Source organism: Corapipo altera, unplaced genomic scaffold (assembly GCF_003945725.1).
Source record: "Corapipo altera isolate COAL_440 unplaced genomic scaffold, ASM394572v1 150, whole genome shotgun sequence".
NCBI classification, from domain to species: Eukaryota; Metazoa; Chordata; class Aves; order Passeriformes; family Pipridae; genus Corapipo; species Corapipo altera.
In genome coordinates this window covers 1,983,184-2,003,649 of record NW_020884941.1, presented here as the reverse complement: position 1 = coordinate 2,003,649, position 20,466 = coordinate 1,983,184, and the positions used below count along the sequence as shown (strand labels likewise).

Here is a 20,466-nt window from a genome sequence, read left to right as displayed (position 1 = left end):
TTGAATAGGCTATGTTAACATCTCAGGTGAAAACTGTAAGGTGAGATGAGTTTAATAAAACTCCATATGAATTTCTGATGCAATTGCCATATTACTGCAGGCACTAGACTGGAAAATCAAAATGGTCCTTTCCATGTCCTTTCTCAGATTAAAATGCATCAGTAGGTTCATTCAGGCCTCTACCACCTCAGTTTGCTTAATTTGGGCTTCATCTCCTTTTTTTTGTTGTATCTTCAGCTTTCTCCTTCGTTGCTCGTGAACAACTTCACTTTAAGGTTGGTTTATTTTTTGTAGTTTCTGTAGGTGATGAAATGTCCATGGCTGTAGGACCACTGAGTTTTTCCTCAAAGTCAATGGGGATAATATATCACTGTTTTGTTTTTTTTTGGTCAAAAATCTGTTCATTCAGCTAGGAGTAGAATAAAACCACTGAGGCAGATAATTTTCTGTGCAGAAAACTGTTTATAATACTATGTAAACAATGGAATTTTGTGTTTGGAAGTACTGAGGCTCCAGCTCCACAGCAAAAGCAAATATTTCACAGATCATCAGTGATCTCTATATGGGCGTCTGACTTGTGTTGGATAGTATTTGAAATTATTTGGACTGTAAGATTATCTGGGCAGGCAACATGCCTGCCTTATATTTTTTAATCAAATATGCAGTAAGGGAATGATTGTGCTCCATTTTCCATGATAAATTGCTAAGCCCAGTGCTTCTACTTTTGATGACTATCTCAGCACTTCAGCTGTCAGCTCCACAGACTGTTTGCTCACTTTTCTGTTGATTCATTAATTTTGAACTTGTGGAGTTGCTGTTCTGTTAAATTCCATTGTTTCTGCCCTTTGAGAGCCATTGAGCCTCAAGCCCTTTTCATCATTTTAGCATACATTTCCCAGCTCACTCTGCCTTCTTTTCCCCAGAGCCCTGCCTAAGCCACCAGTGTCTGAAATTTTTCTATAACATTTATATCATATTATCTCTGATCTAGAAAAAAAATAGTGCCATGTGAACATCTGTTCTGGTGTTTCCTTAGCAATTGCCCATCTAGGATTCACACAACTGCACCAGTTCATTGAGCATTTTTGCCACTTCATGTAGCAGTGGTGATGCTGATGGGCAAGCTGGTAGGCAGCCCTGATTGTCATTACAGTGTTGAAATAATCATTTGGGATTTTAAAAAAAATCTCATTTCTGCCTGCAGCTGGCCAGTGGATTGAATCACTCCCTTTAATATCCAGACCTACCTACTGTGACAATTCATGCAGTTTTGACCCCTGACTTCGATGTTGTGCCTCATACTCGATAACCCCCCACTGGAACTAGCACAAAACACAGCAGTCTTCTTGCTTTAAGCAGCAGATTCAATGTATCACCTCTTGCTTTGCTCTGGGCAGTGGCTCTCCTTGTGCTGGTTTTTCGGGGCAGTGGTGCTGTCATTCTGTTCAAAACCTCTGTCAGGTTTGACCTGGGCTCTCTAAAAGCTAAAGATCTCTTTCTAATCTTGACCTCTGCTGATAGTGGTGTTTGACTGGAGCAATGGCAGCCTGAGAAAATTAGGAAACTTGTGAGGGCTGGAAGAGGTCAGAGGATTTAGGTTTATATTGAAGAATCTCACTGCCTCAAGTTAATCTGGTCAAAGATTTTGGGGTTATGGAGTGTTGGATTTGGTGAGCTTAAGGCCTTTGCCACCTGAAATGATTCTACGATTCTACAACTGTTAAACAGATTCTGTATCAGTACAATCAGACTTTTCTCTAGTCTATAAGAGCAATGATGTAATTTCTGTTTCAAACTGAGCAAGGTAGAGAAAAAATTGGTACCTTTGCCTTGCAGGTATTTAATTATCATGCTGAGAGCTCCAGGATAGCCATTCTTAATGCACTGATTTTAGTTAAGAATGTGTCATTAAGGGGTTTTTCAGTGTTACATTTTGTTGTTATGGTAACCTATGAAACACTTGACTTTTTAGTAAACCCCTTTCCTAAAGATTGTTGCCTCTAAAACAAGCTCTCAGCTTCCTTGGGTTCAAGTAATGTGTGTCTGTAGAAGCAGCTCTTAAGTTACAGAAACAAGATCAAACCATTAAACCTAAGGTCAGTTTGAACTGAATTAGTCTCAACAGGTAATTTTCCCCTTCATTGGAGTATTATACTGAAACACACTTATGGATTTTGCTCTCTGTTGACTTCTGCTATTTAATGACTTCTAAAGCTTATTAAAAAAAAAAAAAAAGGCACCCCAAAACAGACAGCACCACACTTCCCCTCACAAATAAACCAACCCAAAACTTTCAAAAGTTTGTGTTGATTTACTTGACAGAATTTTCTGAAAATAGTTTGGAATTTATGTACCTGGAATAAGCATATTTCTACCTGTGTTTCAGCTAAATGATCAAGTATTTCACTGGAAAGTTGATAGCAGAATTATTTGAGTACTTAATAATTATCTAATATCAGAGATAGAGAATGGGGGGGATGACATACTGGAGTTAGCAGCAAGGCTACATTCTTTATAATTTGTGGATTTTGTTAGTTGCCTTCTGTAATTTCAAATCCATAAACTGCATCAGCTTTTTAATTTGGAACCAACAAACTGCTTTGCTGAAGCCCAGCTGGGAGGTGGTCAGAAGACTTTTATTATTAACTAAGCAATATATATGTATAGCATAAAGAACCTTTCATTTTAAGAATTGCTTAGTAACTGCAGTCCAAGAGGTCTTGAAAATGGAATGGCATGTCTGGACTTGCAGGAGGAAACTATATATATGAGAAGAAAAGAATTAATGTCTTGTGCAAACACAAGAACTTGTGGAAGTGTTGAAGACTGATTTTTAGGTTGTTTTCTGCTATTGAAGAAGCAGGAACCCAAATCTCATTACTCATAAGTCTAAGACACTTCCTTATCCTTTTGAACCCAAAGCTGACATTCAGCATGTTAACAGTTAAACACTGTGGTTTCATGCTTGTTTTCAGAGAAATTTATTGACTTGTTTCTTGGAAATCGCTTTCATTTCAGCTTGGAGATCACTGCTATTAACAGAAATGTATGTGTTGGATCCTTGTCTTGACAGAACAGTAGAAATGTTAAGACAATATTGTATAGATTGGTTGGAACTAGTACAGTGCCCTTTTTTATAAGTGGTCTTAGAGAAAACATCCTTAAATTACATCACTGGGATTTTCTATTTTTCTTCCATAACACCTTCTCAAATAGGGCTGTTAGAGCCCCAGGAACAGTAATGCCTAACCTACTTAAAAAGGCTGTGTGGATGCTTTTCCTCAGGAAGCATTTATAGATCACCTTGTAGATCAAGAAAAGACACATTTTTATCCTTAAGAAACATCCTGTATTGCTTTTAAGTCTCCTATTTCAGTTGAGTCTCTCACTGTCCCAAGGGAAATGCAGTCTCTCTTTTCTGAATTTGCATGAAAATATTTTGAAATGATGGAAAGACCTGGTTAAAGCAATGTTCTTTGAGCTAGTCATAAATACACACACTAATGCAGTGTTAAAAAAATTATTTCCATGAGAGACACTTTATCTAATCTTAATGATAAAGTGGTTAAAGTACTTGAGAGTGTGTGTGTGGTGGTTTTGGCTTTTTCTTTTTTCTTTCCTTTTTCTTTTTTTTTTTTTTAAACTAAGCAACCTACAACACCCCCTTTTCCTCTGAAAGTCATCCTTTGGAACAGATGGAAGAGGGTTACATCCTTCCACAAGTGGGGAGGTATCTAGGCAAGCAATTGGCTTTTTTAAAACATGCAGTTCTCTACAAGATACTTTAAATGGTAAACAGAACATGTGCCTTCGTCGTAACATGTCAGAGACAAAAAGAGGTCTTTATACCCAACCAGTTTGCATGAGTAGAAACATCAGGTTTATTGTCTTTTTGAGTAATAGTTTTGCCTCCCTTTTGAGTGAGCCTGAAAAAAGTGCAAATTTTTCACCTTGTCAGATGTGATGGCACCGTGTTCACATTCAGCTCTCGGAGGCTTGTCTTGACCTCTGCTAAAGGATTCTTCCCTTAAAGAAGCAACTGATAAGCACATCAATGTATTTGCATTCCCCAGTCTTCATCTGGTTCTGAAAATACTATAGTTGTGTGACAGCTTTCTGATTTTAAGCAAGAAATAATAATTTAACTAGAGATTATGTCATCATGGGACCCACATTTGAGAACAAAATTGCTTGCCTGTCTTAGCTTGTTTTTACAAGACTACTCTGTTTATTCTGTGGGCATTTTGGACTTCAGACAGAGGACTCAGTCTTGGAAATAAAAGACTGTGAAGAAGCTACCAAATAATTAACAAAATCAGACAGAGTGGATCTAACCTTTTCTTTTTTTTTTTAAGTTACTCCCAGATATTACTCTGGAGTGATTTTTTTTCTCCTGTGTTGAAACTCCTGAAGAAGTTCTGCTTCTCATTTTCAGTCACTATTGACAATTTCAGAACTACTTGACATCTAAGGGTGTTTTTGTTGAATGACTGTTCCAAGTCTCCTCTTCAGTTGCTCCTATTTCTTGAACAAATATTAGAGTTAGTATCAATACAAATATTATTAGTATCAAAGTTATACTGCAGAGTTGTAGACTTCTTGGACTTTTAGTTATGGATTTTAGTGAATGCAACATAGAGGACAAAGGATTTTTTCATTCTTTTTTACTCTAGTGTTCACAATTTCTCTTCTTTGTTCTCATATTTTATTAAGCATTAGAAGAAGCTGTAGTGTAAAACACTGTGCTCTTTAAACTAGTTTCCCACCAGCCCCAAAGGTTTACTCTGTCTCACATTCAGTTTTATCTCTGTGCATCCATTGTGCCCCCACTGAGCCCTTTTCATCTTTTTATGTGCATGCATAGTTAAATGATATTTTCTTTTATGCATGTGGTTTGAGTAAGAATTCTTACTGTTGGTAAGAGGGAGGACTTTCTTTTTAATTGCAAGGGCTTCAAGATGACTCTTAAGATCTTCTTTGCTGATTTCTGGTGAGAAGTAAGGCTCTAGATCTCTCTTTCGAAGATGAAGTTATCTGTCAGGCTCTGGGAAGTGCATAACAGGGTGCTTATACTGTTACACAAAGGCAACCAAGCTGGATTTTGGTACCTCTTTAAGAAAGATTCTAGACTTCCTGGATGAAGTGAAGAGTTTGCTGTTTTCCCTATTACTTTACCTCACAGACAGCATCTGTCTTCAGAAACAATGTTAAAAAACCTCACAGCAGCCCCTTCCTGTAAGAGAATGTGCAGAGTTCTTTCAGCAAATGTCCTGAACTAAAAAATTCTAATCCCAAATTAATCCTCCTCTTCTGTGAATTAACTGTAACTTTAGGTTTATATTTGCATTAAAAATTAAATACTTACAAATTGTTTTCTGTTACTTCTCTGTTCTTAATCATTAAGAGGATATGGAAGAGTAGCTGGACATTATTCTGACATTAAGTGATTTAAAAAAAACATACACACCCTAACCAACAATCTGTATTTCAAAATTATATTTATGGTACATAAATATCAGCATTATATTGGATCTAAATTTGTATTATAACCAATAAACCAGAAGAAATTAATAAAGTCATGATACTGACAGAAATTTTAAATGTTCTGCTGCCAGTAAATAAAACTGCTACTTACAGGACCTATTTAATTTCTGTATTTTCCCCATTTATCTCATTCTAATGGACTTGGAACTACTGTACGTGAGCAGCATCCTGTCTGGCCTCATGGAATTTCTTCTCACTTCCCTGCTTGGGAGCAGTGTCAGGATGGCTCCTTGGGGAGCTGCTACCAAAGCCTGTGTGTGTAGTTGGGATTTAGCAGTTCATACAGACACATTTCTTTTTTTTTTTTTTTTTCTTTTGGCTGTTCCCGCTGCTCTGGTTGGTACTTTCAGCTACATTTGTGTAGAGAAGGAAGAGTTAACAGTGGGCAGTGAAGGGCTTTGCCAGCCTAGAGGGAGCCAGCAAGCTCCAGCCGTGCCTGGTTCTGCCCCTGTCAGTCCCGTCGGCAGCAGCATCTGTCACGATGCAGGCAGGTAGGGTTAAACCCCGAGCATGCAGGGAGTGAGGAGCAGGGAGCCTGCACTGCAGGGGTTGGAATGTTTGTTCCCGGTTCTTCAATCCTCACCAGCCCTTCAGCTCCAGGAGATCCATACTGGATCCATGGTAACGGGTTTAGCACACTCCACTTCCATCAGCTGGTGACAATGGGCTGTTCTGGTTGCTGACAGAAGAGCTGTCTCCTTTGCTAATCTCTTTTTTAGCTCTGTAGAGTTGCAGTGAGTGGGGACCTAAGTGATGAAATAAATAAATAAATAAATAAATGTTAGAGAACGTGATTTAATGAGGCAGGAATTGCACAGCAGGCTCTTGCATTCATTCCTTTCCCACATGTAGCCAAGCTAGCAGGTAGCTCGGGTGCTGCACATCATTGAGGAGAACTTGTCCTTTTGTTCCTTGGGTTAATTAAACTGAAGCTAATGTAAGAAAATCGGCTGAAATTAAACAACTGCTTGACAAGTTAAGTGGTACCAATTTAGAAATTATACTAAGAAATACATTGTAATTCCTGCTATTTATACCTCTCTTCAGAGCTGATTGTATCAGAGCCAGACTGCAGTGGTGTCCCGACAAGAGTTCCAGATCTTCAGCAAGCTCTTTCAGAGAAATAAAATCTTACTTTCTTCCTTCCCTAAAGACCAGTGAGTTTCTAGTAGCTGTAGTTTATTAGAACCTTCCAGGAGAAAGACCAGTTTGCTCTTGATTAGGAGCCCATGCTGGGAAGATTCTTGTTAGTGCTGAAGGGTAAGATACATCCCTCAGCTGACTGGCACAGGATCAGGCTTCATTCTCAGGTAGTGTCACTAATTGGACAGGTTGAAGACATTTTCCTTTTCAAGATGAATCAGAATTGACTGACTTTTAGCTATATTACAGCAATGTTTTACTTAGCCTGGTGCTTTGATTTTATTCAATGTATGTGTTTAAACAAGCCAGCATCCTAACCTGAAACAAAAAACCCCAAGCCCCCCAATCTCAAATGCCCAAGCTAAAGCCCAGTTTGATGAGTGTGGGAGACGTTGTGCCTGCAGAGTGGTAGCCATGTTGGTGGCTCAAGGGTTAATCTCTTGTTGCTGTAATACGCTTTGAGAGCAGCAGCTCAGTCTGCTTGTGTTAGCAAGATTAAAAGCAGGAGCTGCAGTGCCATTGCAAGCACTGAATGAGTGGGACTGTTGCAGAGTGAACTGTAGCTGAATTTTGTCTTTTCTTCTTGCTTTTTTTTTCCACCAGCTCCTCCCCCCTTCGTTCCTACTCTCAAGTCTGATGATGACACCTCAAATTTTGATGAACCAGAGAAGAATTCGCGGGTTTTATCCTCTACGCGCCAGTTGAGCCCAGCAGGATTCTCGGGGGAAGATTTACCGTTTGTGGGGTTTTCATTCATCAAGGCATTGGGGATCCTCAGACCAGAGTAAGTAGGAATTATTGCTTAGGTGGATAGGACTGCTGGAAAATGGGCAGGTTTGTTACAGTGAGGATGGTGTGTGTGGGGAAAAGCTGTTTTAACTGACCTGTACTCTGCTGTAGGGAAGCTGCCAGATTCGGGCTTGATCTGTTGCTGCTGTGCCTTGTGCATGTCCTACCATTCTCTGATTATTTCTGGGATGAAGGGGAGGAAATGGGATGGAAAGATTGATTCTAAAGCAGTTATTGTTGAAATTGTTGCTGAAATACTCTGAATTAGTTGTTGCTGTTAAGCAGGGAGCAGCAGATGATTGCATTTCTGGTACTGCAGATCCCTGCAAGAGGGAGAATACTGAGTTCAGAGATGGAAAAGGGGGGTGGTGTTATTTTATTGGGTCAGAGAGTGGGCACCAAGTGCTGGGATGTGTAAGACTAAATCAGTGATCCACAGAAATGGAGCTCCACTAACCTGGGAATGTGCAGCAATGGGTCAGTGAACAAGAGAAGGAGCTGATGGCAGCTGGCTGTGTGCTGCTGGGTCAAAAATAGGAGGACTGGGCATTGCTGTACTGTGTTAGGAGACTGGAGACTCAGGTGAAATATGCAGTGTGTGTGTGTGTGTTTGTAGGGATGTGAAGATCTAGAAGAAATGGTTTTCCATGGAAAGAAAACATGCTTTCCGAGGGAATGGAGTCAGAGAAAAAGAAGAATATAAGTAATGTGTTATAAACCATCTGATGTGGTGGGTGGTTAGTTTCTGATGACAGAGCTATTGAAAAAGTATTAGTGCAGTGCATTAAGTTGGGAAGTCCTTACCTTGGGATCTGGAGGCCTCTCAGGAACGCAGTGGCTTTAGCTGTGTTAGTGATTCAGTGCACTGAGGTGCTGTGTTTTCGTGTCAACCATCGTTCACTCCTGCTAGTTAGTTCCCTTCAGGGACTTGGTTGTCAATCTGTCTTAATCAAGTTTCATTTTTTGTCATACTCGTTGTGATAGTTGCTCTGCAGTAAACGTGTCACCAAATCTGGTGATACTGTTGACATCTTTGATCTTGCCCACGCCGTGAATCAAGGTTATATGATGGTTATGCCAGTAATAAGAAGGGAATCTTTGGCTGTCCCTCCTCAGCAGAGTTGCTCTTATGGGAAAAAGGAGACAACATAAAAACCCAAAAAGTGTTCTTTTGGTGAAATGATCTAATATTGTCAGCAGAATTAGAAAAAGGGACTGTTAGATCTGTAGATACCTGGGGTTAAAAATCTGTCTTAATTCAGGAGTGATGAGTTTAACTTAGAGTATTATCTTTTCTGCCTGGGGAACTGCAATCCACGTACCAAACCAAGGCTAAATGACCATTCAGGGGACAGAAGAACCTCAATAGTGACCACATATGTGTGGTAAAAATCTCTATGTGATCGGGCCCAGGACTAGAACTGGAGTGTGAGGTGAAGTCTCAGAACAGTGGTGTAACTGTGCTGGAGGCTGAGACAGCTGTAGCAGATGGATTGATGTGCTTCTTTTTTGGAGATGGTACTGAAAATGCATATGGAAGTTATATTAGAATTTTGATAATAGGAAGAGGTATAGCAAAAGAATATAGGGATTAATGTCCTCTGGGGAAATTTTGACTGAAGTAAAATTTCTGTTTTGTGTGGCCTGCTTTTTCCCTGTACTGGAACAGAAAGACATCATATTTTCCCCCAAATAATTTTAATTTAGATAGGTCTTATTGGCTTCTTTTTTTGAATGAGATCTTGATAAATGCACTTTGTTATTTTTAGCAGTTAATATTTGCATTTTGTTCTAAGAAGGTGATTTAAATATGGCAAAGAGCTTGCGGAGACTTGAAAATATATCTGTATTTAAATAATGCAGTGATTAGTTTATTCTCAATATCACTGCAGTTGGGTTCTAAAGATAACTTCTTACTTATAAAATGTTGTCTAGTGTGTGTTTTACTTGAGGAAATACAGTAAGTACTGTTTCTGTCCACACCAGCTTGAACATCAAATTCTAGATGCAGAACAGTAAATGGAGGGGGGGAGGCTTATCTCTTGTGAATCTCGGGACGTCTTCTCTGGAAGGTCCTAAGTCATGAAGTTGATCAGTCCAGAATTTTTCTTCTTGAAATCTTTCCTCTGAAAGTCCAACCTTATGGTTGCTAAGTGATGCAGATCTGTTTTCCTGTCTGCAGCACGAACCCTCCAGTGCTGCTCACAGTGAGCCCAGGCAGCTGCAGGGTGCCAGTAACAAGGTCCTTGAAACTTTCATGGCTTTTAATTTGAGGGCTGTCAAGCCACGAAGTTTAGGGTTATGCTCTTGCCCTTGTTCACTGGACAGTAAGAAGGTATGGCTGAGCTAGGAATTTCAAATACTTCAGTAAAAAGAAAAGGAAGGTAAAAGAACTTCTCTTTTCCATTCTTCTCTTTCTCCCAATGGCTTAGTGCTAGAAGGGTTCACCTGAGTCACTTAGACCTGTTGCCAGGAATTACATAGTTGGTGTGTAGCTTAGAAGGGTTCATTGAATTGCAGTGTTGCCCCATACCATGAGATTTGGGATGAATTTGTGACCCTCTAACAACTGTGAAATTTAACAAAAGAGCAAAAGTCATGACATCAATGTATCGTAGGAAGCAATCAGGAGAAATCAAAGGCTTAATTGCTGATGCCATGGGTTCCTGTCCTAGCAATCTGCTGGATGATTCTAAGAGCTGGGTTGAGGCTGCAGAGAAGGACCAGCTGAGTCCTTCTCCCATCATGGCCTCTGAATTCCTGATATGGGGGAGAAGAGCCTGTCTGACTGCAAGCCTGGCTGGAGCGTGTGACTGTGACAAGATAAGAGGCAACTGAGGGTTTAATTCCATTAAAAGCCAGCCCCACCTTCCTGTCCCTAACCATGGCTGATCTCCAGTGCTTAGAACAAGTGACAAAAACCCTTGGGTGCCAAAAATATGCATCAAGTGGTGAAGGAAAATCGGTCTTGTCCTTTGCAGGTGACTAGCAGAAGCCTGAAGGCATAAGATAAATATGTTATAAATCCAGGGTTAACCAAATATACCAAATTGCCTAATAAAAATAAATACCTAATAAAAATAAATGCCTAGTAAAAATCAATACCAAATAAAATGTACCAAAATACCTAATGAAAAATACCTAATTAAAAAATAATTTATAATGCAAATTTTTGCCTGCCCATGTCCTCTCTGCAAGGTCCTAAGAAGTGGTATTTTCTGGGGGTTTGTTTTTTGGTTTTTTGGGTTACTGGGATTGTGTTTGGGTTTTTTTTTTTAAATTTAAAAATTTGATATTGATTCATGACTGTCATTATAAAATACTGAGATTTAAAATGGGCCATTCTTCCAAAAAGAAGGACTACTGATTTCTTCCAACAGTTTGTCGGTTCTGGTGAGCTCTTTCACCAAAGATAGATTAAAGAGGAAGCACAGGATGAGCATACCAAAAATATGCTTTGCTTCAGCAAGCTCTATTCACAGATTGATGGTATCACTGTTTGTTTTTGGTTGGTTTTTTTTTAGGCCTGAGCAAGCATTTAGGAGGGGGCGGAAGGTACAGATGAGTATAATGCTAAAAGGAATAGAGCATGAGGGATGGGGGATGAGATTATGGGCATGTTGTGTGGGGGCCAGGATTAGGACAGATGGTGCCAATCATTGTGAGAAGGAAGCAGCACAGGTGAGTTGGGGGTTTATGAGAGTGGCCCAAAAGGACACGGGAAGTTCCGAGGTGTGATGTGATGCACGGGGGGGACCAGGGGACGTGTTTGATACCCCAGAGTCATCCTGGAGCTTTTCCTCTGCTAACGCTTTTTTCTTTTTCATCTCAGCCAAGTTGGAACTGGAGGAGCTTTTACACAACCAGCACCATTTCTGATCATTCTGCTGGTTGAGGCTGCTGCTGATCTAGCTGTGAAATCACTAGTCAGCTGTAAGTTAACTTGGTTTTTAGTCATGCAGGCAGTGCTTATTTGGAAAGTAAATTGGCACAGCCCCAGTGCTATCAGAGCTTGGTACTACAGACTTGACTTTGGGGTTTTTTAAAATTTTTTTTATTGCAATTTTCTTGTTGATGGATGCTGGTTACCTTTTGTTAATCTATTTTTTCACACTTCAGAGGAAACAGCAGAAACTGCTGTCATGCTAAGAGAATTGATCCAGATGTAGCAGTTAATTAAATGAGATACTGTAGGATGGTCTCAGCCTGAATGATAGCTTTGCATCATGGCTTTTGATGTTGGATTGTATGTGTTTAATTTTTGCAATGATGCTGACTGAGGAAGAATGTAAGTGCCCCAGAAATGTGGGTATTTTCCACCTTGTCATGCTCTGTTGAGAGCTTCTATCACCATGACAAGGCTTATTAGATTAGCCAGTATTCCATTTCTCTTGATTTCCTCTGTCTGCCCCTTTCTGATACTTTGAAGATTGTATGGATGTTCAGGAAGTTGTTCTAATACAATTTGTACACAGGAGAGAATTACTGGGAAAGCAAGTCTGTTAAAAGCTGCGTGTCCAGTGCTAACCAAAATCGGTTTCCTTGGGGATAAGATGTTCTGTTTCCATGGCAGGAAAATTGTCGTGTCACCGAGACATATATTTTTAAGGAATTTCATCCTCGCTTTGGACAGGAATGAGGAAGAAAGATTGCAGTTCTAGTTTGTAGCCTCCTCTTCGCTTACAAAGCCAACACACCAACCCTGAGGAGCAGCTCCCTCTGCAGTCACCTCGTGAAATGCAAACTTCGGTCGGTCTCCTGCTCTCTGTCCCAGCCCATCCCACCTGGCTGAACCACCTGTCCTTGCAGAGCTCTGCATCTCCTTCCCCGAATCCATCCTGTTCCTGCCTGGTTTGCAGTGCATATGGATGCTTTAAGCTGGCTTACTAGGAGAAATTTTTGAAAAGCAAAATGGTGCCTGTAAGATTAGGCTCTGATTCTTTTGATAGCAAATAAAATAAATGAGCAAAAATAACAAATAAAAAATCAGCTCCTTTAGGGAGGTGGAATAGAAGCCACAAGTAAAATCAGGTTTGTGAGAACTGGCTGGAGTTTTCTTAGGTAATGCCTCAGGTTTGAAAAGGTGATGGCTAAGGCTGAAACTATAATTGAAAAAAAGATTGCTTCAGCCCGTACAGTTCAGACCTGTAAAAATACATTTTTATTATAAGAAGATTCTCAGACTTGTCTCAGTACATATTTGCAGCTATTTACATATATTTGATTAACATTTGAAAGCAGATTCCTTAGTGTCTTTTTTAGTTAATGTGAGCTTTAATTTGTATTTTTAGACCGCTTTTCTCAACTATTCATTTTTAGCCTTGTTTGTACACCCAGCTGTTATGGAATTTAATATGCATCTTTCTCAGATGGTTGCCTTTTCTCTGTAGGAGTATAGACACGCTTTATAAATTGATTTTTAAATATGGTAATTTGACGGATTGGATTGATTGGACCAGGACTAAAGGAATGCTGTATAAAAGCATTAATTTTAAACATTTTTTTTTTTTTTGTAAGTCCTGATCATATCTGTATCATTGACATGCAGGATTCTTTCTTCTAAGTTTTTCCATATCAGGTTTCTGAAGAGGTGTTAATATTTGACCTCTCAGGGCAGCACTGGTGGATTTTGTTGTGTTTGTTTGCTGAAAACAGTGTTTCCTAATGACAGCTTGAGGTGGTGGTGCTGACGATCTGTTTGATACAGAGGTGTTGCTGCAGCATTTTCATCAAAATCCCCGTGTCTCTCCCTGTGCCTGTGTTGCATATCTAGTTGGATTAAGGAGTAGGTTTTTCTCAGAAAATGGTGGTGATGGAACGAAACTTTCCTTGGTGTTAAGAGGAGCCTGTGCTGCTGTGTGTGGGTGTGTGGCTATATGCAGAGAGCTGCTCAAAGCTCCTTTCTCTCCGTGGGGATAGCTGGCTGCACACCAAACTGTGGCCAGGAGAAGCAGAAAGCAATGTGTGGGCAGCCCGTGTGATCTTTTATTAGCACCTTCATTGTGCTCCTGTGTTTTGATCTATCAGTTAACACCGGTTCCATCACTAACTGCTCAAATATCTAGTTTGAATCATTTCATGCGAGGGAGAATGTGATTTTTAAAATTATGTTTTGATGCGTGTACTTAATTTTTTGGTTGCAGATTGCATATTTAAGGCTGCAAAGCACTAAAAATATGCTGCCAAACATCAGGTGGCTTCCTATCATTTTCTAGAAGGAATTTAGACTAACAGAAACGGTAACTTCTTAAATGCTGAGTCCCAATTAGACAGAAAGCTTAAGAACAAGTAAATATTTCCCCCAGGTTTCTGGAGTCAAATTGTTTTGAACAGTACAGTTAAGTTGTGTCTCATGAAAAAGAATTACTTCTAAGTGGAACTCTGAAGTTCTGCAGTGTGACTAATCATATTGATATTGATTGAGTTTGTAGGGATCGTATGAATTGGGTTAGGAAAGTTTCAATTTTGATTCACAGAATGTAACTAAGGATATTAAACTCTTCTTCCTGTGGTGCAGATTATGAAATGTTGAAGTTTTTAGGGCTTTTATAGTTCGATGATAATTTAAAAACCTGTTTAAAAATAAAGTACCAAATAAAAAGCACTTCTCCGGAAATTTGTTGTCTTTCCAAAGGTTACTTTGGCTTTATGCTTTGGTTTTGTTGCACTTATAAATCCCTACAAATTATGCAATGCTGCTGCTGTGATTTATTGTTTTGCACTGTGACATATCCACTGATGGAAAATATTAATATTGTAAACAGAAGTACACATGGATTATTTAATAATGATATACTGTCATCAGCTTTTATGGTATGTTTGATCTGAAATGATGGCTGTTAGACTGGAATTGCTGCACCTTTCTTTTATCCCGGGATAAGTAAGTACACAATGACTTTACAGAGGCTGCATGAATCAGATTTCTGTTACCTTTTGCCAATATTCATGTGCTGTTTGGCTTTGCTCTTTTAGATCTGTTTTTTCAAGTGTGGATTCTCCAGCCAAGGTCAGCTCCATGGAAAAGACACTTCTTCTCAAGAGCAAAGAGCTCCAAGACGCCCAGGACAAGTGTCACAAGGTATTTATTTATGCGATTGGCCATCTCCATTGCTCCAGGAATCTGCAACCACTGTATGTCCAGGGATCTGTCAGATGCTGCTGATCATCCAGACTCGTGGTGGGCAAAGTGCTTTTCCTTCAGAGAGGTGGCTTCCTGTCCAGTACAAAGGGAGATGAATTTAGGCCATGCTGTTGCTCTAGATACTTTTATCTTAACAAGAAGCGGCTCTGGATTTTAAACTGTCCTTTTCCCAGCGTTGACACAGACGACTGCTGCTTCCTGCAGGCCCTGCCTCTTCATCCCAGCAGTTACCCCAGTACTGTTCTGAGGGGCTCTTCCTCACTCATCAGCTCCTGCTCATATAACTGTTGTCACGTCACTGCTTATGGTGAACGTCTCATAACAGTTGCTGTGCTCCAATAAAGGGAACCTGGTGGAGTCTTTTAACACTTACTGCTTGTTTGAGACTTTTATGAGAGTTCCATTACTTTTCTCCCTGCTCTGTTCTGGATTTGACCATTTGCTCCTGACAAGGAGATGGGGGGAAACCATCTTCTGGTCCAGCATGGATTTGGGATAAGGTTAAAGTGACCCATCTCTGCAAGTCAGGTGAAAAATGATTGTGTCTTCTTTGCTAACTGGGGTTCGAAGAATGACTGAATATGAACAAGCAGCTTGAATGAATGGGGTGACTTAGACTTACTACTTGTCCTTAAGAAGAACTGTGCATTCCTGGAGCAGAGACAATGGTATCGGAATTTAAACACCATTTGGAGAAACATAGCTTAGAAGTCTCTTGGAGACAAATTCCTTACAAACAGAGCTCTGAATGTAGCAGTTAACAAAGCTTGTGAAGCCCCCCTTTATAACCTCTTGATATTTATTGCAGATGGAGCAGGAAATGACGCGGTTGCACCGGAGAGTGTCAGAGGTGGAGGCTGTTCTTAGCCAAAAGGAGGTGGAACTGAAAGCCTCTGAGACCCAGCGATCCCTCCTGGAGCAGGACCTGGCCACCTATATCACAGAATGCAGTGTGAGCCCTTACCCCAGTCCTTCCAGAGCTGAAGGCCTGAAATTTGGTGGTCTTTGTCTTTCTCTTCCATCGTGCTTTCAGTGGGGTACTTGATGGAGAGAAAATAATGTGTGAGGGGATATCTGTTGAACATGGAGCCCTGAATTGTTTGCAAAAGCTTGCTTGATAGTTTTATTCGAGCGTTGTTTCATGGTCATGTGCCTAGATCATGCAGAAGTGACTACTGTCCTGGTCTTGCTGAAACTATTTGTGATGTTTGTCTTACTGGCTGTGCTAGAACATGCTTGGGTTTGACTTCTTGCAGGTTTCTTAGCCAGAAGAGGAAGGGGCCTAATCAGTGCCTAGACAGAAGTCTTCAGGAACAAATAGGATTAGGAAGCAATGGTGTTGCCTCCATCTGTGGTGTCCTGAGTTCAGACTGATCCAGTTCCCCAGCACAGTGTCAGGGAAGGTTGTAGGACAGGGGCTATTTTTCAGGTAGAATATAAAAATGAGACTGCAAAACCATGCCTTCAAAGATCCTTTGGCGTTTTTCATGGGAGCTGGAATGTCTGCCCAGTTGTCCTGGCAAGATTCCAGTGAGGATATTTTCATTCTAGTCGATAGTCTCTGTATTTTCAGTTGGATATACAATTATGTTTCCTCTCTTGTACCAAGAACAGAAGTGCAGATAATACTCTCTTTCAGAGAATTGAAAACCATTTCTGATGGGTTGGTTTGTTGGGAAGCACATCTTAAAATGGGGCTGAGTTTTACCATACCAAATGCTACTAGGTAAATAAATAAAATTCAGTTTATATCTCTCTTTTGAAGAATAATACTCAGTTGATAGGAGGACCACTGGTAGGTCCAAATTGCAGGTAAGGTGTGTGGTGAGATACATACTCAGCTCTTCTATTCTTTGTAGAAGTTTAACAATGATTAAAGCATTTGACTCACTTAACAGCAACAAGAAAAATGTAAGTAACATGAAGTTGAAGGATTGTGTCTAGGTTGTGAATTAATAGTGCTGGATAAAATATAGATAAATGCTGTCAATAATGGATGCCTTTTGTGATCTGTGTTTGGTTTTTGTCTCTAAACCTGATGTGAGGAAGTAGATATTTGAACCAAGATTTGAGTAAACAATGTTTGTAAAAATGGGCTGCTTCTGTTCAGATAGGAGCAGCACTGGCCATGAATTTCATTAGAGTTCCATCACTGGTGCCTCAATTTTTCTTTTTTAAATTTTTTTGTTTTTATTATTATTATTTTGATGCCTCACTGCAGTCGAGGAGGCATTTGTGTGACTAAAGATCTTCGTTATACAACCATTTGAAAAACCAAAGACTGTGTATTGAACATTTTGCTTTCTGCAGAGCTTAAAGCGAAGCCTGGAGCAGGCACGGATGGAGGTGTCTCAGGAAGATGATAAGGCACTGCAGCTACTTCATGATATCAGAGAGCAAAGCCGAAAACTGCAAGAGATCAAAGAACAGGTATTCCTGCTTCTTTGGGGAGCAGGGTGGCTGGCCACAAACAGGCATTCTTGGCATATTCTAGCTCTGGTGCCAGGATGACATTTGATGTTGGTAGGCTGTGATAACTCCCAATCTGTGTGTTTTCACATGGGTTCCTAAACAATACAGGAAGCAACAAAATTCCACTTGTGTATTTTGCGAGTGAGCACAGACTCCAAACTTCAGGTTTTTCTTTTCCTAGTCCTGAGAGGACTTTGTCTATAAAACCAGCTTAGGAGAAAGTTGCAATGCTTTACTAATATACTGCATTAGAAATGAACTATCCATTTAAAATGGTTAAGGTGTGCAAATTTCACAACAAGTTAATGAATCTTCACCTGGGAGAGAACTGAGCCAGCCTTTATTTTGTGGTGGTTTTTTTTCTTCTTTCTTATCTGACCATTTAAAATGCTTAATAGTCTTTCAAAATAGAATGTGTGTTGCCTAACTCTTCTTTTCCTAATTTAATCTATTTGCGAAGGAGAAATTAATAATTTTTTTGTTCTCTAGAAGAATGTTCAAAATTCATTAATCCATATGGTTGTTCATAAGGAAAAAAAAAAAGTCAAAATTAAATGAAAATATGCCCATATTTGGACATTTTTAGGATTTAAAATTATTTACAAGACAAAACTCATTCATTTTTATGAATTAACAGCAACATACTGCATTGAGAAAAAGAAATTGAAATTTGCTGTAACATTCAAATAATTCTTTGCAACTATCTGTTGGTTTTCATCTTCAAAGCACTTTACAAATGGTAACTGACTCATTTCAAAGCGTTTGAGACAAGGAAGCCCAGAAACCTTGGTAATAATTCTCCAGACATAAGAAGCTCTTATGTAAAAAGTAATGAAATGCAAACTCAACCCTCTGGATGTATCAGGCCTCCATAGACTTCTCCTGCATTCTTCTGGGTGGTTGTTTTATGTAATACAAGGGATCTAAAGCTCCCTGCTCTCTGTTCTGGTGCTTTGCTTGAAAAGTTGCTTTAAATACTGAAATGTGGAACATTTTTGATGGTTATAAATACCCATAGATTCTTAGGCAGTACAGACACATGTAACAGAGGAAACATAATGCAAGTAATTTTTAATCAAATGCTTTGTCCCAGAATCTCTTAATTTGGCTTGTGAAGATTCACAATGACATAAAAATGTTGCTTAGGTCAACAAATGAATCTGTAATATCCTGCAGGCTTTCATATCTGAAGTGATCTTCTGAGCTTTCTGAAAGACAAGAGCAACAAAAAATGCTGAGATATTTGTGCTGACTCATACGAGCAGGTGGATCTTGGCCATTAACTTGGACCATGATTTTTAAGTCAGAGGGAACTGGGAGATGAGATGGAATAGTCCCTTTAGAGTTTTCCTGTTGAAAACCTGAAACCCGAGAGAGAACAAGTCAAATCAACAGCAAATCAGAACCTTCAAAAGTTAATACTTAGGCACATGGTATTTTCAGGGCAAGGCTGTAGGTTCAACTTGACCTCAGGTACTTGAATAGAAGAGTGTGGTGGATTTGTGGGGTCTTTTGTTTGTTTGGGGTATGTGTTTGGTTTTTGTTTTGTTTTGTTTTTTTTGTTTTAACTAAACCTGTGCTCTGGCCGTTACTTGATGAAGATCTGTACGAGCAGATGTACTTGCAACAGCTCAGAATCTGTATTTTTTGAGAGCCCCACTCATTTGTATGTAATTCCCTGATGTGATTTGCTTCAGGTACATGCCCTGAGCTTTGCCTGTCCACTAATATGCACTTAAGTACCTCTTGGTAGTTCTTAAACTCTGACCAGTGAATATCTGAGAGGTTTGTTCTGTGTTGCCTGGAGTGGTGTGGCCTGTTCCTCTGACCTGATCATGAGACTTATTCAAAGATAATCTTTCAAATGTGTTGAAACAAGAAAACCTGAAATATCACTAACTATCTCTTCTTCTTCCTTCTTTTCTCCTCCCCCATTCTCCTCCCTTCCCAAACACTCATTGTCACAGTGGCAACTGTAGTCATACTTGTAATTCTTTGGTCAAGTGCTTACTGATATAAAACCCCAGTATTTTAGGAAGTCTTAACAAATTATACTTTCTGAGCAGGACATATATTCCTTCAAACAGTTCTGCCTTTTTTATTCACAAATTTATTTGTATGCAAAGAATGTTTGAGTTAATATATGCTTAGTTATTATCAAAAGGCTCCAATTCTTTCCAGTAAGAAAATAAGGTCATCCACAGGAGGCTAACTGGAAAGAGTAGGTCCCTGTCTTCCTTACAAAATGGAGAACCAATTTTGGGATTACAAAGCAAAGAGCCATTCTGCCAAAGGGATAGGAAAGCAATCTGTTAAAGGCCCAGCTTCTTTAAATATCTGCATAAACTCTCCTTGCTGGAGAGTCAGGGGCTGCCCCTGGGGTCAGTGTTCCTGCAGTCCCTTTGTAGCTGAAGGCAGTGCCTGTCTGGGGGAGCGATGACAAACCTGAGTCTGTCACGAGACAGTTCCTCTCCTGCATATGGGGGTAGTCAGGCGTATTGTAAGGTATTAAAATGGAAAGAAAGAGAGACTCCCCCACTGTCAGTCCTTCATAATCTTTGTTCCTAGCTCTTGATGTGCTTGTTTTCTACTTGTTCTCAGCTTCATAAAAAATACTTTGGTTTTTTAGGTTTTTTTTGTCCTTTGCTTTAGAGTAATTTTATGAAATATATACTTACAGGACTTAGTAAATGCTAAATAAACAAGATTAAAATCTTTTTTATCCAGTGAATATGTGAGAAGCAATCTCTTGAGCTAGTCTCAGTTTGAGTTCCCAGTGTCATTGAGATAGTCAATTCAAATTCTTTTCTTCTCCCATCTTCCCCATCCAAATGCCCTATCTTGTAGTCTCCTGCAAGGGGAATCTTTATTTCTACCTATATAGAAAAATATCTTCTATAGGCAATGTGATTTATAGATAGTTTTTCCAAGATAATATTTGATTTTAGGTTGTCTCCCATGCAGAGCAGTGTGATCCTTTTTAACTCTGTCAAGAGAAAATAGCTGATGGCACAGTGTGCTACCCCTCTGCTTCTCCTTCTTTCCGTTTACCCAAGCTGTGCAGATCTGTGATAACTGTCATGTTATCAGCCTGAGAAAATAGATCTTGAGGCAGCATCTGGGCATTTAGTAGAGACATCAACTCAAAGGCACATTTCTGTTTCAGAACTTAGAAATGTAAGTAATTTTTATCATTTGTATGTAGATGTATCTATGTGTTCCTGCACTCTTAAAAAAGTCAATGTTTTGACTTTACGAGGTATTGAGTTGAAAATGGCAAGACTCAAACCAGAACACCATTGATGTTATTTTGTTTAGTTTTTACTGTTTTATTTTGTACTTTACCTTTCTTCCACATCCTCTTAAACTCATCTCTT

General features: G+C 39.5%; 1 protein-coding gene across 9 annotated transcripts in view; it reads left to right on the top strand.

Annotated features, from left to right (window-relative positions):
* CIT (citron rho-interacting serine/threonine kinase) overlaps positions 1 to 20,466 on the top strand; it is a 75,107-nt gene that overhangs the window by 10,739 nt on the left and 43,902 nt on the right. For 8 of the 9 annotated variants that reach the window (XM_027661494.1, XM_027661497.1, XM_027661492.1 and 5 more), the window contains exons 10-13: positions 7,291 to 7,471; positions 14,449 to 14,554; positions 15,426 to 15,569; positions 16,928 to 17,047. In XM_027661494.1, coding sequence (XP_027517295.1) covers positions 7,291 to 7,471; positions 14,449 to 14,554; positions 15,426 to 15,569; positions 16,928 to 17,047 — 551 coding nt within the window. Of the gene's footprint in view, positions 1 to 6,006; positions 6,036 to 7,290; positions 7,472 to 14,448; positions 14,555 to 15,425; positions 15,570 to 16,927; positions 17,048 to 20,466 lie in introns of those variants that run through there. The other variant, XM_027661498.1, reaches the window with a different exon arrangement.